Source organism: Hyperolius riggenbachi, chromosome 2 (genome assembly GCF_040937935.1).
Source record: "Hyperolius riggenbachi isolate aHypRig1 chromosome 2, aHypRig1.pri, whole genome shotgun sequence".
NCBI lineage: Eukaryota > Metazoa > Chordata > Amphibia > Anura > Hyperoliidae > Hyperolius > Hyperolius riggenbachi.
The window spans coordinates 202,157,498-202,176,875 of record NC_090647.1 but is presented as its reverse complement, the minus strand read 5'-3'; the positions used below and the strand labels follow the sequence as shown (position 1 = coordinate 202,176,875).

At 42.4% G+C, this 19,378-nt stretch overlaps 1 protein-coding gene across 1 annotated transcript in view; it reads left to right on the top strand.

The window, feature by feature from the left end:
• Window positions 1-212: 212 nt before the first annotated feature.
• The window catches only part of BIVM (basic, immunoglobulin-like variable motif containing), a 34,244-nt gene continuing 15,078 nt past the window's right edge, over window positions 213-19,378 (top strand). Inside the window, exons 1-5 of the mRNA XM_068268006.1 lie at window positions 213-415; window positions 3,603-4,183; window positions 6,272-6,395; window positions 16,667-16,762; window positions 17,820-17,924. Of these exons, the coding sequence (XP_068124107.1) occupies window positions 3,712-4,183; window positions 6,272-6,395; window positions 16,667-16,762; window positions 17,820-17,924 (797 nt within the window). The 5' untranslated portion in view covers window positions 213-415; window positions 3,603-3,711. The remainder of the gene's footprint in view (window positions 416-3,602; window positions 4,184-6,271; window positions 6,396-16,666; window positions 16,763-17,819; window positions 17,925-19,378) is intronic.

Genomic DNA, 19,378 nt, shown 5'->3' with positions numbered 1-19,378 from the left:
CCGATCTCATACACATTATTTAGTGATTTATAAATTCTTAAAACACTATTTCTAAACGAAATTCTACACAATATTTCAATAAACAATAATACTGTTTATCGTTTACACCACGCGCCCTTTTTTCCCGACGCCCTTTTTTGATGTACGCAGCTTACCGAAAAACTCAAGCCTAATAACAATGCATTGGGTTTCCAGTAGTGACACAGTTAAATGATGAGGTCTTCCATACAGTAGGTGGCGATCATATGGCATGGAATGAATGAGCCTGGCTCGCTGCTGTTAGGGGAGTGGTGGATAATGTAAGGTGTTTCATGGGCTCTGCAAATCCCATCTGACATCACACGGTGAGCTGCTCAGGCTGCTGTTTGTGTCGGTCATCTCTGCTGGATTTGAGTCCCGAAGGAGTTGATGGGAGGTAAGAAGGAATGTCTCTTCTAGCTGCCATGTATTACAATGTAGAGCAGATGTACAGCAGAAGATGCTCCTGTGCTCTGCAGTGCTGCTGCTGCAGCATGATCCCGGCTACATGTGATGATGTGTATGAGGCTGAATCAGCCATCTGCTGCTGCTTTGTTGTGCTTAGGTTGTCTAGGAGCAGCTGACACAGGCCTGCTCCACCTCCAGCTCTCTGCTCTCTCCTGCGGTGTCTCGGCTCTGCATATATTTAATCAGTTTCCATTGAAGCTAATCTGCTGGAAATGATCATTTATGACTGTTAAATACAAAAAAACAACAACCCGCATTTTATCACTGGAAACGAGGATATAAACCGCTTATGATAAAATGTGGAACGTCAATATGTTACGTTATTATACGTTTCAGCAGACAGGACTGAGATAGAGATACATGAATATATATGTGTTTGACTCTAAACTTTATTCCCATCTTTTAAATTGATATATTACTAATTTTAAAATGTTAATATGAAGGCAAATGAACCAGGATAAAAAAGGATCAGTGTGGTTTGAATTCTAAAACCATATTTTTCTTATGAAATCTGTATGGTATGCATGCCTAGGGGTGTGATGGGGGTGTGGCTTAAGTGTCCCTCTTTCTCATCTCAAAAAGTTGGGAGGTATGCTAAAGGTGCCCATTAACAGTAAAAAAAAAAATTCTCAGATACAATCTTTCGGAGCAATTTGAATGATTGTAACTAATTGGAAGGGAGTTATCGGTTGTTCACATTTATTGAACGATTCTTTCTTCAAATTCGATCATAAAATCCAACTTTCGGATCCATTTTATTAGTAGATTATCAGTAATTTTACCAATATTCTATTAGTGGTAATATTCAGCATCTTTTTTTTTTTATTATTATTATTATTATTATTATTACATGTACGTGGTTAGAAGGACTTTCTAAGTGCCACTTTTTACACTCTGTACACAAATCATTATAAATCAGGGTGCCCATTGCGTCGCTCTACTGGTAGATCGCAAAGGACTGCTGAGTAGATCGTGGTCAGATGCTCACATAGTAAAGCTGTGCGCTTGTGCTGTGACTGGTTGGTACTGTACTGTCAGTCTACTTGGCCCCTCCCAGTAGTTCACATGCAGCGAATGAGGGCTGTGAATGTAATAACTCAGCGAGGGAGAGAAGTCTATGCCGGAGACACTGCAGACTAATGTTCTATGTACGAAAACTGCTGTGCTGCATTAGCATGACATGCGGTAGAAAATCCACAATATCACAGGCACTGTGTTACTTATTTTCAGCTAACCCCCCCTCCTCCAGCTATTCATGCACATTCATGTCTTGAGGGGCGAGGGCTGATAGATCGCCTTGCCTCGGATGTTTCAGAAGTAGCTCGTGAGTGGAAAAAGTGTGGGCACCCTTGCTATAAATCTATTATAGAAAGTCTTGAGATTAAAATGATAAATCATATAAAAACAAACCTGAACAAGTATTTATACTAAGTTATAAATCTTTAAATCAGAGCTGTGAAGGTATTATATTGTTTATCTTTTTATGAAGGAGGCAATCCAACTGAAAATTGTATATATTTCTATTATTTATGTATAACTCGCTTTAAGCAACCCGTGCACAATTATGGAGCACTCTAAGCCAGAAACCCACTAGGAGCGATTTCTAATCGCTAGTGATTTGAAAAAGCTCTTGCTAATGCAATGGGGGATTTTTATAAAATCGCATCACTCACGTGGGATCACATCCATAGCATTACATTAGCAAGACTTTTCAAATCGCAAAACGCTCAGAAAATCGCTCCTAGTGGGTTTCTGGCCTAACAATTATCTGGGTAGTCTAGGTAATGTTAACCACGCTAGGGGGTACTTGGTCAGTACAGTCACTAATAAAGGTGTATATTCTAACATAATGTTGAAAAACCCTGTTCTAGGAATTGCAGTGCCTGGGCACAGGTCAGGAAGGATTCCAGATGTCTATGGCCAAGACATTGTGATGCCCAGCAATGAATGCAGAAACATCAATTTCAAGGGAGTTTTGTTTTTATTCATTTTTTGTTAAAGCGGACCTGAACCCAGAACTTCCTCTATGCTCTAAAAGATACACAACAACATAATAACCTTTACAGAAAAACATTTATTTGTTACAGTTGATGACAATCCTACACTAAATCTGCACTGTTTCTTCTTCCTGCTTTCATGGAGGCAAACATATTGTTAAAGGGAACTAAGCACCCTTTCACTGGACGTTCTCCTGACTTGTAATAGCTATAGTAGCTGCTATGTTCTCCCTTCCCCTTCTCATCTTCCTTATTTACAGAAGTCATAGATGCTATCTTCACTCATCCCCTCTAGATAAGCTCTTTGAAGAAATTGTCCTAATCACCCACCCCCTCTGTTGATAAAAAAGGTATTGTTTTCTTCTTGCTAATGAGTACAATAAAACAATTAGCTGCCTGAAATCTCTGTGGATGGGCTGGACCTCAGGCCTGCTGAAGTAGGCTTATAAAACTTAAGTGCTAATCTTTAAATGTAAAATGGAAGTTTATTTTAATAAAGAGACATTGTTGGCATGCATTTTTCATGTGCTATTGAGATGCCCCGGGTGCTAAAAATGGTGCTCAGTTCACTTTAACATCCTGTGCTTTCAAATGAGCTTATCTGCAGTGGTAGTCAGGTGACACAAGGAGAGCCAATTACAACTTGCGATTAGACACAGATGAGGGTGATCGAAATACATACAGGCTGCATTTCTCTATTCCTTCTGTCCTGTGCAAGAGTTCAAGTCCACTTTAAGTGGATTAGAAATTGGGGGAGGGGAGTATGCAGGAGAACGGTAGAAAACTACACAAACACAGGCATAACAAACTCCAGGTGTCTTTGACTGGAATCAAACCCAGGATTCTAGAACAGCAATGCCGGGGTGCCAGCCGCTTGGTTACTAAGGTGCCCTGCATGAACATCTAGTTTTTAACATCCTCACTTAGTACGGTTTGGTTAGGTCCCCTTCTGCCCTTCCTGAAGCTGCAAATCATTGGTTTAGTGGGTGGAATGGTAAACCTTTGTAGCTCAACTTTCAGCTTTCTTATCTTTCATATCAGTTCTAATATAGCAATAATATATTAACCATATTGTTTTCTGCACGTAATACCAATATATTGTCGTTTTTTTTGTTCTAGGCATTGCACTCGTCCTGAAACTCATCAGATGAAATAACTAATACATTTACTCTGGTAATCTATTCTGTCAGATTGAATATCTGTAAACTCCAGATTGTCTTTCCGTTCAATGCCTAACGTAGAGGCTGACAGAGAAGCTAATGGTTCTGACAGCAATCAGCAGAGGTCTATAGAGAGATCTCTGAGAGACAGTTTACAAGAAAATGTGAAGGCTTACAATGTGGGGAGCTCAGATTCTGCAACTCTAGGATCTGCCAATGACCATCATTACCCCTGGGGATGCCCAGTGACTCACACCAGGGAAAAGTTCTACACTATTTGCTCTGACTATGCATTCCTGAACCAAGCAACGTCTCTGTGCAAAACGTCCACTTCCACGAGCAGTGCAAGTTCCCAAGAGAAACCTAGCTTAAACAACCCACTGAATTACATAGGTCTTCAGGCTAATGCTTCTGACAGCATTTACAATGAAGACACAAGCTTGGACTCTTTATCCAGTGATGTTGGGACTTATCCTCTTGCTTGGGAAATTGATACATCTGACTTTAACACGATGACTACAAAGCTAAAACCTAAATCCGGTAAATCCTTTTCCTCTTTTTATAGAAAGAAATAGTGTTTTGTGGTGAGGTGTGGTTTTTTTTTCAGTAGGAATTCAATATAACCTATGATTATGATATTATGGTTTTATATTAAATAGCCTAGATATTTTTATATTTTATTTCTCCTGATCATGACTGTTAACCACTTTGGGACAGAGTTGGTTGAAATCTACGTCCTGCATGTGGCTGCGCGTCTCTCACAGGACGTAAATTTCAACAATTGTCGCCATGCAGTCCCGCCGATTGTGCCGCTCTGTCACTGCCGCAATCCATTTGCCCTGCCGTCAGTATGACGTTAGAGCTCTGTAAGCCGGTCAGGAGCCGATTTCATTGGCTCTTAAACCTGTTATCGGTGTAAGCCAATCCCATTGGCTTATAATGATTGACAACGTCAGGAGCCAATGAAAGTGTCTCCTGTCTGGCGCACATCGCTCTGCCATCATAGAGACTGCAGAGAGAGGGACCTGCGGCAATGGGCGTGCAGCATCACCGATGAGAGCGTTGGGACTGTGCAGAGATTTGTTGGTAAGCTCCGTTTTGCGGTGCTTTGCTGTACTGGCAGTCTCTGGTACTTAAGAGGCCAGAGACTTTTGGTATGGAACAGGTTCAAGGACACCTGAAGTGAGATGGATATCAAGGGTGTCGTATTTATTTCCTTTTAAACAATACTGTTCTGCTGATCTTTCTGAATTACACACCTGAAACCAGCATCTTGTCAGATTTGTGTCAGAAACACCTGATCTGTTGCATGCTTGTTCAGGGTCTATGGCTAAGGGCCTGTTTCCACTACACGCAGATTCTGCATGCAGAAAACTGACTCCAATGAATGTCTATGGGCCTGTTTCCGCTGAACACGATTTTTCTGATGCAGATTTCCCATAGGCATTCATTGGAGTCAGTTTTCTGCATGCAGAATCTGCGTGTAGTGGAAACAGGCCCTCAGAGGCAGAGGATCTGCGGGGTAGCCAAGCAATTGGAATTTATGTTTATAAGGAAATAAATGATAGCAGCCTCCATTTCCTTCTCACTTCAGGTGTCCTTTAGGCCCCTTTTAGACCCCGTTTTACCGCAGGGTTACAAAACGACAATGCAAAGCAATGGGGCCTAGCACACTTATAAATAAATATGTAGCTTTTGTTTACGTATGCTTAAAATGGATCCCTGATCAATAATTCAATGCAATGATGCCTAACCCTACCCCCCTTCTCCCCCCCCCCCCCCCCCCCAACCTGCCCTCTACCGCAAAGCTGAAATATGTGGAAAAGAAGGTAAATTTCGGCGCCCGGTGGTGCCTGATTAACAGTGGGCTTGCGGAAATGCAAATTGCGGCATTGCATAACGGGTGCCTGCGATGCTATTGGGCACCAAAATTTACCTTGTCTGCTGCTAATCAGGTGACAAAATTTACATTCTTTGCTGCATATTGCGGGCGTTATAAAAGCCGTGATTTGCGGCAAAGAAAGCGCTGCGGTGTGCCCAAAATTATGTCCTTTGCCGCAAATCTCAGCTTTTATAATATGGCGCCTATTGCAGTGCCGTTTTTCCGTAAGGGCTCCTGCACCCCTTTTTCCCAATTTGGCTGCAGATCGCTATGCTGCTAACAGACTTCTATCCAATCCCTTCAATATAACTAAACAGTGGTGTAGCAATAGGGGTTGCAGAGGTAGCGACCGCATCTGGGCCCTTGGGCCAGAGGGGCCCTTCCTCAACCAAAGTATTAGCTGTTTATTGGTCCTGTGGTGGTAATAATCACTTCTATAGATGCTTTGAATAGTAGTAATCATTAGCAAACTGTTCCCCACCCCCTTCTTGCTCCTCTGACACTGTGGATGACCTTGGCAGGTTTTGTTGCGCCGTATCAAGTGTTACATATAGAGTTCTTTGGGGGGCCCCATGTAAAACTCGCATCGGGGCCCATAGCTCCATAGCTATGCCACTGTAACTGAAGCTATTTTTACAATAAATGTCGTCATTTATCAGGCCTGCATAAGTGTTAGTTCTTTACGGGGTTGGGTAGCCCTCTAATTTTATGTAAATCTTAACTGTTTATGTTTTGTGTTGGTGCAGGTGTGGTTAGTAAGCAAGCTCCAAAGAAGAAACTTGAAAGGAAGGTGAAGCCACTGAGGGAATGTACACAGCAATTCATAGCAGACGAGGTTAAGCAGCGCAAAGTCTTAGATCTGCGTAGATGGTACGTTCCCATTTTCTGCTCTCTGCTCCTAGTTTGCATACACACTAAGGCCTGGAACCCACTGCAAAACCCACTGCTATCGCTAATCGCAAGCACTAGCATTTTGTATGAAGAGTTTGTTAGTTTCATGAGCGTTTTAGGAAGTGATTTTACAAAGTGTATTAATTTGCCTGCGATTGTGTAGCAATTAGCGATTAGCGTTTTAAAGTCTGATTGGTCCTTTCAATTAATTTTAATTTTGTTACAGTGTGTGGTAACGTTAAAACGCTAGCAAAATCGCTCCATGCAAGTTTTGATGAGCGATTACGCCACCGTTTATATACTTTACATTGAAGCGCTGACGCTCCCAAAATGCTGCATGTCCTGCGTTTGCGATTTGAGGAAATGCAAACGCCCCAATGGAAGTTGCCCCATCCATTTACATTAGCTGAGCATTTTGGTAAAACGCTAGCGTTCTGTAACGCTCCAAAAATGCTCTCGTGGGTTCCAGCCCTTACACAGAAAAGTGCACACTCACTTACATACACAAAAAAATCACACCTGAACACATAAACCCCATGTATACAGGGAGTGCAGAATTATTAGGCAAGTTGTATTTTTGAGGAATAATTTTATTATTGAACAACAACCATGTTCTCAATGAACCCAAAAAACTCATTAATATTAAAGCTGAATATTTTTGAAAGTTTTTAGTTTTAGCTATTTTAGGGGGATATCTGTGTGTGCAGGTGACTATTTGCATAATTATTAGGCAACTTAACAAAAAACAAATATATATACCCATTTCAATTATTTATTTTTACCAGTGAAACCAATATAACATCTCAACATTCACAAATATACATTTCCGACATTAAAAAACAAATCACTGACCAATATAGCCACCTTTCTTTGCAAGGACACTCAAAAGCCTGCCATCCATGGATTCTGTCCGTGTTTTGATCTGTTCACCATCAACATTGCGTGCAGCAGCAACCACAGCCTCCCAGACACTGTTCAGAGAGGTGTACTGTTTTCCATCCTTGTAAATCTCACATTTTATGATGGACCACAGGTTCTCAATGGGGTTCAGATCAGGTGAACAAGGAGGCCATGTTATTAGTTTTTCTTCTTTTATACCCTTTCTTGCCAGCCACGCTGTGGAGTACTTGGACGCGTGTGATGGAGCATTGTCCTGCATGAGAATCATGTTTTTCTTGAAGGATGCAGACTTCTTCCTGTACCACTGCTTAAAGAAGGTGTCTTTCAGAAACTGGCAGTAGGACTGGGAGTTGAGCTTGACTCCATCCTCAACCCAAAAAGGCCCCACAAGCTCATCTTTGATGATACCAGCCCAAAACAGTACTCCACCTCCACCTTGCTGGCGTCTGAGTCGGACTGGAGCTCTCTGCCCTTTACCAATCCAGCCACGGGCTCATCCATCTCATCATATGTATATATTTTTTTTTTCACCATCAGTTTAGACACTTTTAATGACAAAACACATTTCCAGTAGTACCTATGAAATAAGTGTATACTTTTGCTAGGCTCATACAGCATCAGCCCGCCTTTTCTCAAGCTGTGCAGCTATTCAGAATGGCTTGTGAAAAGGTGTTGTACCTGAATCAGTGTGCTGTTGCTGTATCAGCCCAGCACTTTTATGCATTATTAAGGCCTCTTTCACAGTGCGAGGACACTTTCAGATTTTTATGCCCAGTGGAAGCCGCTATATTGCGGAAAGCGGCGAATCGCGATGGCAGGTTTGGAATGCCATGTCATTCCTTCTCCACATACAGATCCTTCGGTAAGCGTCAGCTCTTTTCCCAGTGCTAGTCGCTGCTTTTCCCTTTCTGCACTCAGCACTTTTCATGGCTAACTGCACCTTAATTACAGCGTTGTTACACTGATATTCAATGCACTGTATCACTTTCACCTTATCTAGTTGTTACTGGTCTCCTTTCTCTAGCACTATTTGTCACTTTTTAGCATGTTTTTCACATTCTTGTGATGCTGTTTCGCCTCCTTGCTTAGCAGTGTAGATGTTTACACATTACAATATTCATATAGGTGCATTACTGTTTGTTGACATATTATATGTGGAGATTTATTTATTCATTAATTATGGATTGTAATCCTAGTATTATTACATGGCTGCTCATATTGGTTTTAAGTGTTTTTATGTCTGTTGAATAAAGTTGATGATTTGATTATAACCTTGGAGTGGTGCAATGTTTAAAGGGAACTACTGTTCTTTGTTAGCCTTGTATAATCATTTTTGTTCCTTTCTGCACACTCGCATAATATTACCCTCACTTTTGGGGAATGGTTGATGGTGCTTGTCCATTTGTGTTTTTAGAGGTTTAAAGTCGTACGTTAAAACAACATTTAACGTAGAATAACTCACTGCAATGAAAGATCAATGCCCCATTCACAGTGCACACGTTGTGTTGCTGACTAAAGATGCATGTTAAGTGAAAGTACTGCATGCTGTGCGTTATACACGTTATTAGTTGCGTTTGGACTGTTTGCACATGCTCAGTAATGACTTGGAAACATACTTTTCATTGCCTGTATGCTCTACTGTATGCGACCATAATGGGGCATTAAAGTTGTTAAAGTTGTGTTGCGAATGCGCAGTAGAGCCCGGCGGACGTCCGATGACGTCAGAGCGCCGGCGTGGGACGCAGAAGTACTAGGACTTGGAGCGCAGAAGAGCCCGACCTGGCAGCCGGCCTGGCCAGGTCGGGTCGGCCACCGGAGACCACCGGGAGCCTGCGGAGCGGCGGCGAGGGCACCTCCTGCCTGCCACGGGCTGGAGGAAGCCCCAGGTAAGTGGAAATTGATTTTTATTTTTCCTCCACCCTCCCTGAACCTTTCCTTTAAGCTGGCCATACCCGGACCATCACATAGATCCCTGTCAGATCATTAGAGAGGCATCTATCTGATGGAATCCCTCCACAATTAAAGCCCAGTGCACACCAAAAACCGCCAGCATATCCGAAAAACGCTAGCGTTTTTTGAAGCATTTTTTTCAGAGCGATTCTAGACGTGCAGAGCGATTTTCTACACATGCCTGGCGATTTTTGGAGTGTTGTGGTGTAACATATTTTTTGTTACAGTACAGCTGTAATTGAACAGCTTCTGTAACAAAAATTCTTGGAAAATCGCTCTGATCTAGCGCTATTCAGACCGATTTTCTACTTTTCTATACTTTGAGGCAGAATCACCTCAGAAATCTGCAAAAATGCTGCAGGACCTGAGTTTGCATTTGGGATAAAAACGAATCGCTCTGGTGTGCTCCATCCCATTGCAATTAGCCAAGCACTTTTCAAACCGCAAGCGTTTTTAAAAATGCTAAGAACCGCTCTTGGTGTGTACCAGCTCTTACACAGATTTTCAGAATGGAATCTGTGTGCAAGACACAGCTTACCATAACAGAACTAGAATTGCCTCGAGAGAAACGTTTTCCATAAATTATATAAATGTAAAGAATTATCTTAAGGTGCTCATTAATGATGCAATTTTTAAGAATCATTCAGATCAAAGGAAAAAATCATATGTAATCCACCGCATTAAAGAATTCAACTTGCGATTGTATCTGAACCAGCTGCGACTGTATCCATGAAAAAATCCACCACGTTGATTGACAATTTCTTTAACCACTTAAGCCTAACCTTCTCGTCCAGATAGGCTGTGTGCGCCCCCGCCGCCGGCCGTTAGCCCAGCGATCAATTATTGGGATTATAGCTCCCATTTATTGATCAAAGCCCCCCGCAGAAAAACCGTCTGCCTCTTATCAGAGGCTGCGGGTTTTTTTTTTTGGGGGGGGGGGGTTTCCGGAGTTAAAAAAAAGTTTCCCGTCCTCATTAATGTTCCTGGAAGCATGATCGTACACTTCCAGGACTTTTTGACTGTGGCCATCTTGTGGCCAAATAGTAAGATGGCCAAATAGTAAAACTACACCCACATCCATTTTTTATTAAATAAATACATTTTTTTTTTACATTTATAATTAGCTGTTTACCTCCCACACCAAAAATTAGCCAAATAAAATATTTAATAATAAAAAAAAATAAATTACAATAAAAAAAAACATAAATAGTTACCTAAGGGTCTGAACTTTTTAAATATGCATGTCAAAGGAGTATATTAATATAATTCTTTAAATTAAATTATGGGCTTGTAAATAGTGATAGATGCAAATTGAAAAAATGCACCTTTATTTCCAAATAAAATTTCGGCGCCATACATTGTGATAGGGACATCATTTTAAATGGTGTAATAAGCGGGACAATGGGCAAATAAAATACATGGGTTTTAATTACGGTAGCATGGATTAATTTCAAACTATAATGGCCAAAAACTGATACATATTTTTTTTTCTTAATATTCCTGTTAAAATGGTTTTAGAATGAATTCTTAGCAAAATGTATCACCCAAAGAAAGCCTAATTGGTGTCAGAAAAAACAAGATATAGATCAGTTCATTGTGATAAGTAGTGATAAAGTTATTGGCAAATTAATGGGAGGTGAAAGTTGCTCAGATGCAAAAAATAAACAACCCTGTGGGCTTAAGTGGTTAAAGTGAACCCAAGCCAAAGCTCAGGGCAAAAAAGAAGCGTACATTTGAATTAGCCGCTTGTTGAATTGGGCGCGATTAGCGTGCTTGTTATATAGCGGCTATATGTGTTGGTTTATTGTTTAATTTATCGGTTATGTCGCTGTAATGGAGGGGGGGGGGGAGCCTGAGCAGCAGCCGCAGGGAGGGCAGCCCGACCTCTCCCTTCCTATATAGCGGCTATGTGCATATGTTTGCATATGCATATGTTTAGTGTCGGTAATATTTATTGGTTATGTCGCTGTAATATTGGGGGGGGAAGCCGCAGGGAGGGCAGCCCGACCTCTCCCTCCCCTTCTCTCCCCGCGCCGCCCTCCGTGCTCCCCTCTCGGGCTCAGAGTAATTGCGCACAGGGAAGCGATGTAAATACCCACCCCTCACCTCCAATTGCCACCGGTCTTCTCCCCTCCGCATAGCCGCTATACACACGGTTTTCAGCGTGTGTACAGCGGCTATGCAGAGAGGGGAGAAGACCGGTGGCAATTGGAGGTGAGGGGTGGGTATTTACATCGCTTCCCTGTGCGCAATTACTCTGAGCCCGAGAGGGGAGCACGGAGGGCGGCGCGGGGAGAGAAGGGGAGGGAGAGGTCGGGCTGCCCTCCCTGCGGCTCCCCCCCTCTATTACGATGGGGCACCTACCTATCTACCTCACCTAAACTGGGGTCAGCTACCTAATCTAACCTAAACTTGGGGGGGCAGCTACCTAATCTAACCTATACTTGGGGGGTCAGCTACCTAATCTAACCTATACTTGGGGGGTCAGCTACCTAATCTAACCTATACTTGGGGGGGGGGTCAGCTACCTAATCTAACCTATACTTGTGGGGTCAGCTACCTAATCTACCTATACTTGGGGGGTCAGCTACCTAATCTAACCTATACTTGGGGGGGGGGGGTCAGCTACCTAATCTGACCTATACTTGGGGGGGTCAGATACCTAATCTAACCTATACTTGTGGGGTCTGCTACCTAATCTAACCTATACTTGTGGGGTCAGCTACCTAATGTAACCTATACTTGGGGGGGTTAGCTACCTAATCTAAACTATACTTGGGGGGTCAGCTACCTAATCTAACCTATACTTGGGGGGTCAGCTACCTAATCTAACCTATACTGGGGGGGGGGGGGGGGTCAGCTACTAATGTAACCTAATGTAACCTATACTTGTGGGGTCAGCTACCTAATCTAACCTATACTTGGGGGGGGGGGGGGTCAGATACCTAATGTAACCTATACTTGTGGGTCAGCTACCTAATCTAACCTATACTTGGGGGGTCAGCTACCTAATGTAACCTATACTTGGGGGGGTTAGCTACCTAATCTAACCTATACTGGGGGGGGGGGGGTCAGCTACCTAATGTAACCTAATGTAACCTATACTTGTGGGGTCAGCTGCCTAATCTAACCTATACTTGGGGGGTCAGCTACCTAATCTAACCTATACTTGGGGAGGGTCAGATACCTAATCTAACCTATACTTGGGGGGGTCAAATACCTAATCTAAACCTATACTTGTGGGGTCAGCTACCTAATCTAACCTATACTTGTGGGGGTCAGCTACCTAATCTAACCTATACTTGGGGGGGGGGTCAGCTACCTAATCTGACCTATACTTGGGGGGGTCAGATACCTAATCTAACCTATACTTGTGGGGTCTGCTACCTAATCTAACCTATACTTGGGGGGTCAGCTACCTAATCTAACCTATACTTGGGGGGGGGGGGGGGGTCAGATACTAATGTAACCTATACTTGTGGGGTCAGCTACCTAATCTAACCTATACTTGGGGGGTCAGCTACCTAATGTAACCTATACTTGGGGGGTTAGCTACCTAATCTAAACTATACTTGGGGGGTCAGCTACCTAATCTAACCTATACTTGGGGGGTCAGCTACCTAATCTAACCTATACTGGGGGGGGGGGGGGGGGGTCAGCTACCTAATGTAACCTAATGTAACCTATACTTGTGGGGTCAGCTGCCTAATCTAACCTATACTTGGGGGGTCAGCTACCTAATCTAACCTATACTTGGGGGGGTCAGATACCTAATCTAACCTATACTTGGGGTGGGGTCAGATACCTAATCTAACCTATACTTGTGGGGTCCGCTACCTAATCTAACCTATACTTGGGGGGGGGGGGGGGCAGCTACCTATTCTAACCTATACTTGGGGGGTCAGCTACCTAATCTAACCTATACTTGGGGGGTCAGCTACCTAATCTAACCTATACTTGGGGGGGTCAGCTACCTAATCTAACCTATACTTGTGGGGTCATAAAACACACACAGAAAATACTGAAAAAAGTATTATTAAAGCCTGCCAACAGGCTATCAAGCAGCTGCAAATACAATAAAATAAAGCCATCACACAACATGTAGCGGCAGACATTCACTTCTAAAGGAACATTCAATTAACCATTAACAAAAAAATGCCGATAAACTCATCAAAAAAATATCAAGCAAATATCAAGCAGCCGCAAATAAAATAAATTACATCCACCCACAAGCAATAGCCGCAGATATTCGCTTTTAAAAGAAAATAACTACACAATACAAAATAACAGAAATATAGCCGAAATAATTCACTTTAAAAAAAGACGCTAAAATACACATTTACAAGCAGACGCTGACATGAATGGGAGCGAGATGGAAGAAAAAAATTAGAAGAAATAATGCACATTCAGGCGCTGACATGAGTGGGAGCAGGACGCTGACATGATAACAATAGCAGATAGCCACCCATAGCAGGTAACAACAGTTTGCTGTTAACCGTTAATTTACACTGCGCCCATACTATGCAGTCCGCGCCGGCAAGGAGTTATATAGCCGAAAATTGCATTGCAAGAATAGGCGCGCCTAATTCATGCAGCGCTTTAATCACTGTGTTCGAAAAAAGAAATATTTAAGAGGGAAGCATCTGAATCCTATAGAGGTTTCCTGGGTCCTCCACGCTCCTGCTGCCACTGGGAGCCTCCATAAGATCTGGGCCACATTCCTCTGCAAGCAGAAGTGTGGGTGTGCTGCACCAGCGCAGTAGCAAACCCTTGTTGGAAATCTTTGGGGGTTCACCCAGTGGCAGTGGGGGACTGGAAGATGCTGTGAGAAGCCTTTACAGGATCCAGAGGCTTCCCACGTCCTAGGTAAGTACAGTATTTCCCTTTAGACCCGAGCTTGGGCTTGGGTACATTTTAAAGGAAACCTAAACTAAGAGGGATATGGCTGTTTCCTTTTAAACAATACCAGTTGCTTGTCAGTCCTGCTGATTTCTTTGGCTGCAGTAGTGGCTGAATCACACACCTGAAACAAGCATGCAGCTAATCCAGTCTGACTTCAGTCAGAGCACCTGATCTGCATGGTTGTTCAGGGGCTGTGGCTACACAGGATCAGCAGGAGAGTCAGGCAACTGGTATTATTTTAAAAGGAAAAATCCATAGCCTTCTCAGTTTAGGTTCCCTTTTAAAGGGAACCTGAAGTGAGTAAAATTATTTAAAATAAACACATGACGTAGCTGCAAATGAATATTACATACTAACCTCACTGTCAGTTCCTCTCAAAAGCTCACAATTTTCTTCTAACAGTGATCCCTTCCAGTTCTGACAATATTTTGTCAGAACTCAAATAAACCAGTTGCTGTCAGTTACAACTGAATTGGCAAGGTACTGACCATGTTTCCCTATGGCTCAAGTGGATGATATTACAGTTTAACAGTGTGCTGACTAGGAAGCAGAAGGAATTTTTTAAATGGAGGAAGGAGAATTGCATTGATCACAGTGGACAAAAGGGACACAGTAGAGGTGAAAGAGATTGAGGAGTAGACTACACAGGAGGTAAGTATGACTTGTATATGGTTATTTTGATTTTTTATTTTCAGTTCAGGTTCTCTTTAAGGAAACAATTGATAATGCAATTTGTTCAGGTTCGGTTGGGGCCACCAGGTTGTTTAGTTTTCACACAATATTATCTGAATAATCTAATCAAAAATAGTACTGCTCACTAAGAATTCTATAGTTAGTTGGCATCTTTACTTTTACTGCTGAATAGAGATGAGCAGAAAATTCTAACATGAAAATTAGTTTTATCACTAAACAAAGAACACAGCTGTTTAACTGCAGTAGTAGTTGGAAGCTGTGATATCCGTCATGCTATATTCTGCCTTGTGGGTGAGGTTAATAAGCATATAGGTCACATTTTTTGATCATCACTGCTTGTGAACTGGTACAGTGATCCAAATGAGCCCTAACCAATTAAGTTAGAGCATATCTAGTGGCATGGAAGCGAGGAGTCTTCCAGAGCTCCAGATCTAAATGAGAAACGCATCAGTAGATCATTGTAGGAATGCAGAGGTTGATTGGGGTAAATCGATGAAAATTGATCATTTGAATACTTTCAAATGTTCACATTGAGGTTGGGTGCACACATAACATAACGTTAAAGGCTATGTTTTATGTTAATGTTGTGTGCGTTTTTGTGAGTTTGTGATGTGTTTTAAGCGTGCATTTTAATGCATTTGCGGTTTGCATATACAAAACGCATATGCGTTTTCCATGCGCCTTTAAATTTCCATTCATGCAAATCGCTAGGAAGACAACAGGAAGCGGAAATACAACAAAATATTTTTAGGGAAAAAAACGCATGGAAAACACATATAATTGCGTTCCCATTGACTTTCATTGTGTGCGTCTTTGATGCGTCTTTGAATATTATGCAACAAAACCAGCATTTTGAAAAACGCAGGTTTTAAAACGCACATGCGTTTTTATATGCGTTTTGTTTCCTGCGGCCCATAGACTTCCATTAGCAACAAAAACGCAGCTTTTTCCGCAATGCTAGCGTTTCTGCTATGTGTGCACCCAGCCTAAAAGTGCCATTGAGTGACTGAAATGGAAACAAGCTGCCACATTAGACTGAAAGCCTTCCATGGCAAAGTCCTCTTCTCCAACTGTGTTAAAGTGACACTGAAGTGGAAAAAAATTATGATATAATGAATTGTATGTGAAGCACGGATAATGAATAGAACATTAGTAGCAAAGAAGAGTCTCCTGTTTTTATTTTCAGTTATATGGCTTTTTTTTATAACATTGCATTATTCTTTAATATTTGCAGTTTACAAACTACACGTTGCATTGTAAACTATGAGAGATAATGACCCTTTGAACTTTTCTGCAGTAAAATCTTACCTGAACTTGTGTTTCACTGTTTCTTTAATGTATAAGTTCTTCAGAAAATAGCACTGCTCTCTGACTAAATTGGTCAGAGAGCTCAGAGAAGCTCTTTTGCATACATAACTAAATTTCTTAACTTTTCTTGTTCTGGAAACAATATTAGCCTGGTTTATGTGCTACTTATGTTCTGTTTCATAGCTGCACTACACATACAAATCATTATCTCATAAGTTTATTTTCACTTCAGATTGCCTTTAAGTTTATATGATTTGTTTTTCATTTTTGTAATCTACAACAATTATGTATTGTTCTGCACTGCAAAGTAGGTTGTGGCTTCATAAATAAAGGAAACTATTATTAGCCATCAAGATGAGAGCTTATAAGGTCATGTAATACTCTGGGGAACAGAGGGCAACACATATTTTTCTACTATTCCTAGTCAAAGATATTGTATATGGCACAATATAGTTGTGGACAGTATGGCACACTAAAGCTCACATTTTTCTCCACAGGTACTGCATTAGTCGGCCTCAGTACAAGACATCCTGTGGTATTTCCTCGCTAGTATCCTGCTGGAACTTTCTGTATAGCACTCTGGGATCTGGAAGGTATGTTATATCAACAAACATGAAAGCTACAAGAAAATTCTGGAAAATTTAGATTGCTATCGGTACTGCTACAGTAATTTGAAAATGCCGTCAATTTTTTCGCACACTACCTAATTCTGTGTCTTTATTTGGGTTTAAAGAGACTCTATAACAAAATTTTCAACTTTAGTTCTTCTATCCTATAAGTTCCTATGCCTGTTCTAATGTGCTCTGGCTTACTGCAGCCTTTTCTAATTGCACTGTCTCTGTAATAAATCTTATCTCCTTTCCTCTGTCATGTCTGTCGGGCTAAGGCTTGAATGTGTGGAATGTGCAGGGCTGATTGTGATTGGATAGAAGCGATACACACCCTCTGCAGGCCCCCTGCAGGCTCTGTATGACTCACACACTCTGCTTATGTGAGCCTATTACAAGCTGGTTAGTTTGTTTGTAAACACTGCCTAAAACTGTTAATTACAAGCCAGGATTGCAGCAGAGAGTGGCAGAAACAGCACAGAGGGGCCCAGGAGAAAATAAGGAATAGAATGATATGCTTTTTAGTGTAAGAATATTAGAGTACAGATTCTCTTTAACATTGGCATTTTGAAGTAACAGAGGATATCATGTGGGTTTGGGCACTTGACAAGAAAAAGGATGTGGTTGATGTGGTAATTCTCATCAAATAAGAATTAAAACACTTTAGGTTTAGTAAATGTAGTTGTTCATAATACAACATAGACTGTATCTCCTGTATCAGCTGGATGAGTAATAACATAGCATGCTCCTAAGGAGTAACAATAACCTAACCAATATGAAATGGTCCCTTTCTTTTTAAGAAAGTAGCCTGGCAGTTTGCTGAGTATCGGTGCCAAGGCAGGAGTACAATAATGTTCTATATGTATCTATTATACAGGGTAAGAGAATATTGGAACCACTGCTCGGTTTTTATAGCTTTCTGGGCCCACAGTTGCTCTTTTGGGTCCATAAAGTTCACCGGTTTTCAGTGGAGAAGGCATACTGCACATCTGATAACAGTAGTTTCACCCTAATATTGACATGTACATTCTCTCCTATCAAGCCTCCCACCCATAAGCCAGGAGGAAGCTCTGCATATATTGGGTTTCCAGCCACCCTTTGAAGAGATTCGGTTTGGCCCCTTTACAGGAAATACAACTTTAATGAGGTAAGTCTTGTCAGGTCTCCTTTGTCGAGGATACTAAATTGTAGACACCATTTTCAATCCAGCCTACATAGCGGATTGAGTACTTGGCTGTTGTCATATAAAACGCTTGTACTTTCCATTTACGTTTAAGGACAGTAGGAGATGTTATCTGATACACAAAATCTGCTTGTGAATTTGCACATTTGCTTTTACCTTCAAATATTTTAAGTAGCTTTTATTGTTAATTATTATTTAGTACTAGTAGACCTAAGCCCGTTTAAAAACTGGCTCTAGTTCTCTTTCACCACCGCATGTCAGCACGCGTGCGCACCCGCCCACTGCGTGCACGCGCGCACCCGTCCGCCCGCACCCCCTGGCCCCGTTGTCCTCCTGTCCCAACGGCTACACATGCGCAGTTGCCAAACCTCACGGGACACGGACAGGAGGATGAGGCAGGGACAGTTAGGGTTTTATTACTTAGGATTTATATAGTGCCAACACCTTCCGCAGCGATGTACAGGATATATATATTTTCTTGTCACTTAACTGTCCCACAGAGGGGCACAGAGACTGCACCATAGTCATATGTCTGTTTGATTTGTGTAGTGTATGTATTGTAGTCTAGGGCCAATTTTAAAGAGACTCTGTAACAACAAAAAGATCCCCTGGGGGGTACTCACCTCGGGTGGGGGAAGCCTCAGGATCCTAATGAGGCTTCCCACGCCGTCCTCTGTCCCACGGAGGTCTCGCTGCAGCCCTCCGAACAGCCGGCGACTGTGCCGACTGTTCAATTCAATATTTACCTTTGCAGGCTCCAGCGGGGGCGCTGTGGCTGCTTTCGTTCCGAAGGAGGCGGAAATACCCGATCTCAGTCGGGTCCGCTCTACTGCGCAGGCGCCGGAGACTTGCGCCTGCGCAGTAGAGCGGACCCGACGGCGATCGGGTATTTCCGCCTCCTTCGGAGCGAAAGCAGCCAGAACGCCTGCGCAGGAGCCTGCAAAGGTAAATATTACGTCATCGCTGTACGGAGGGCTACAGCGAGACCCCCGATGGACGCAGGACGGCGTGGGAAGCCTCATTAGGATCCTGAGGCTTCCCCCACCCGAGGTGAGTACCCCCCAGGGGCCGTTTTTTCGTTACAGTTCCTCTTTAAGGGGAAGCTAATTAACTTACCAGTTTGTTTTTGGACTGTGGGAGGAAGCCAGAGTGCCCAGAGGAAACCTATGCAGACACAGGGAGAACATGCTAACTCAGTGGAGATAGTGAAGAACAGTTGGTAAAACAGGCGTCAGATAAGGATGAGATAGTTAAAAGGAGGTAGTGGTGGACTTGCCTCCCACAAGATGGACTCAAAAGTCGATTTAAACGGAAAATCGTTTTACTCAAGAAAACTTTGATATATTGCAATGCATTTCATGTTCAATATCCCGCTTCATCAGGCAGTACTGCGAGCTTCACAAAGGTCCAGCCAGATA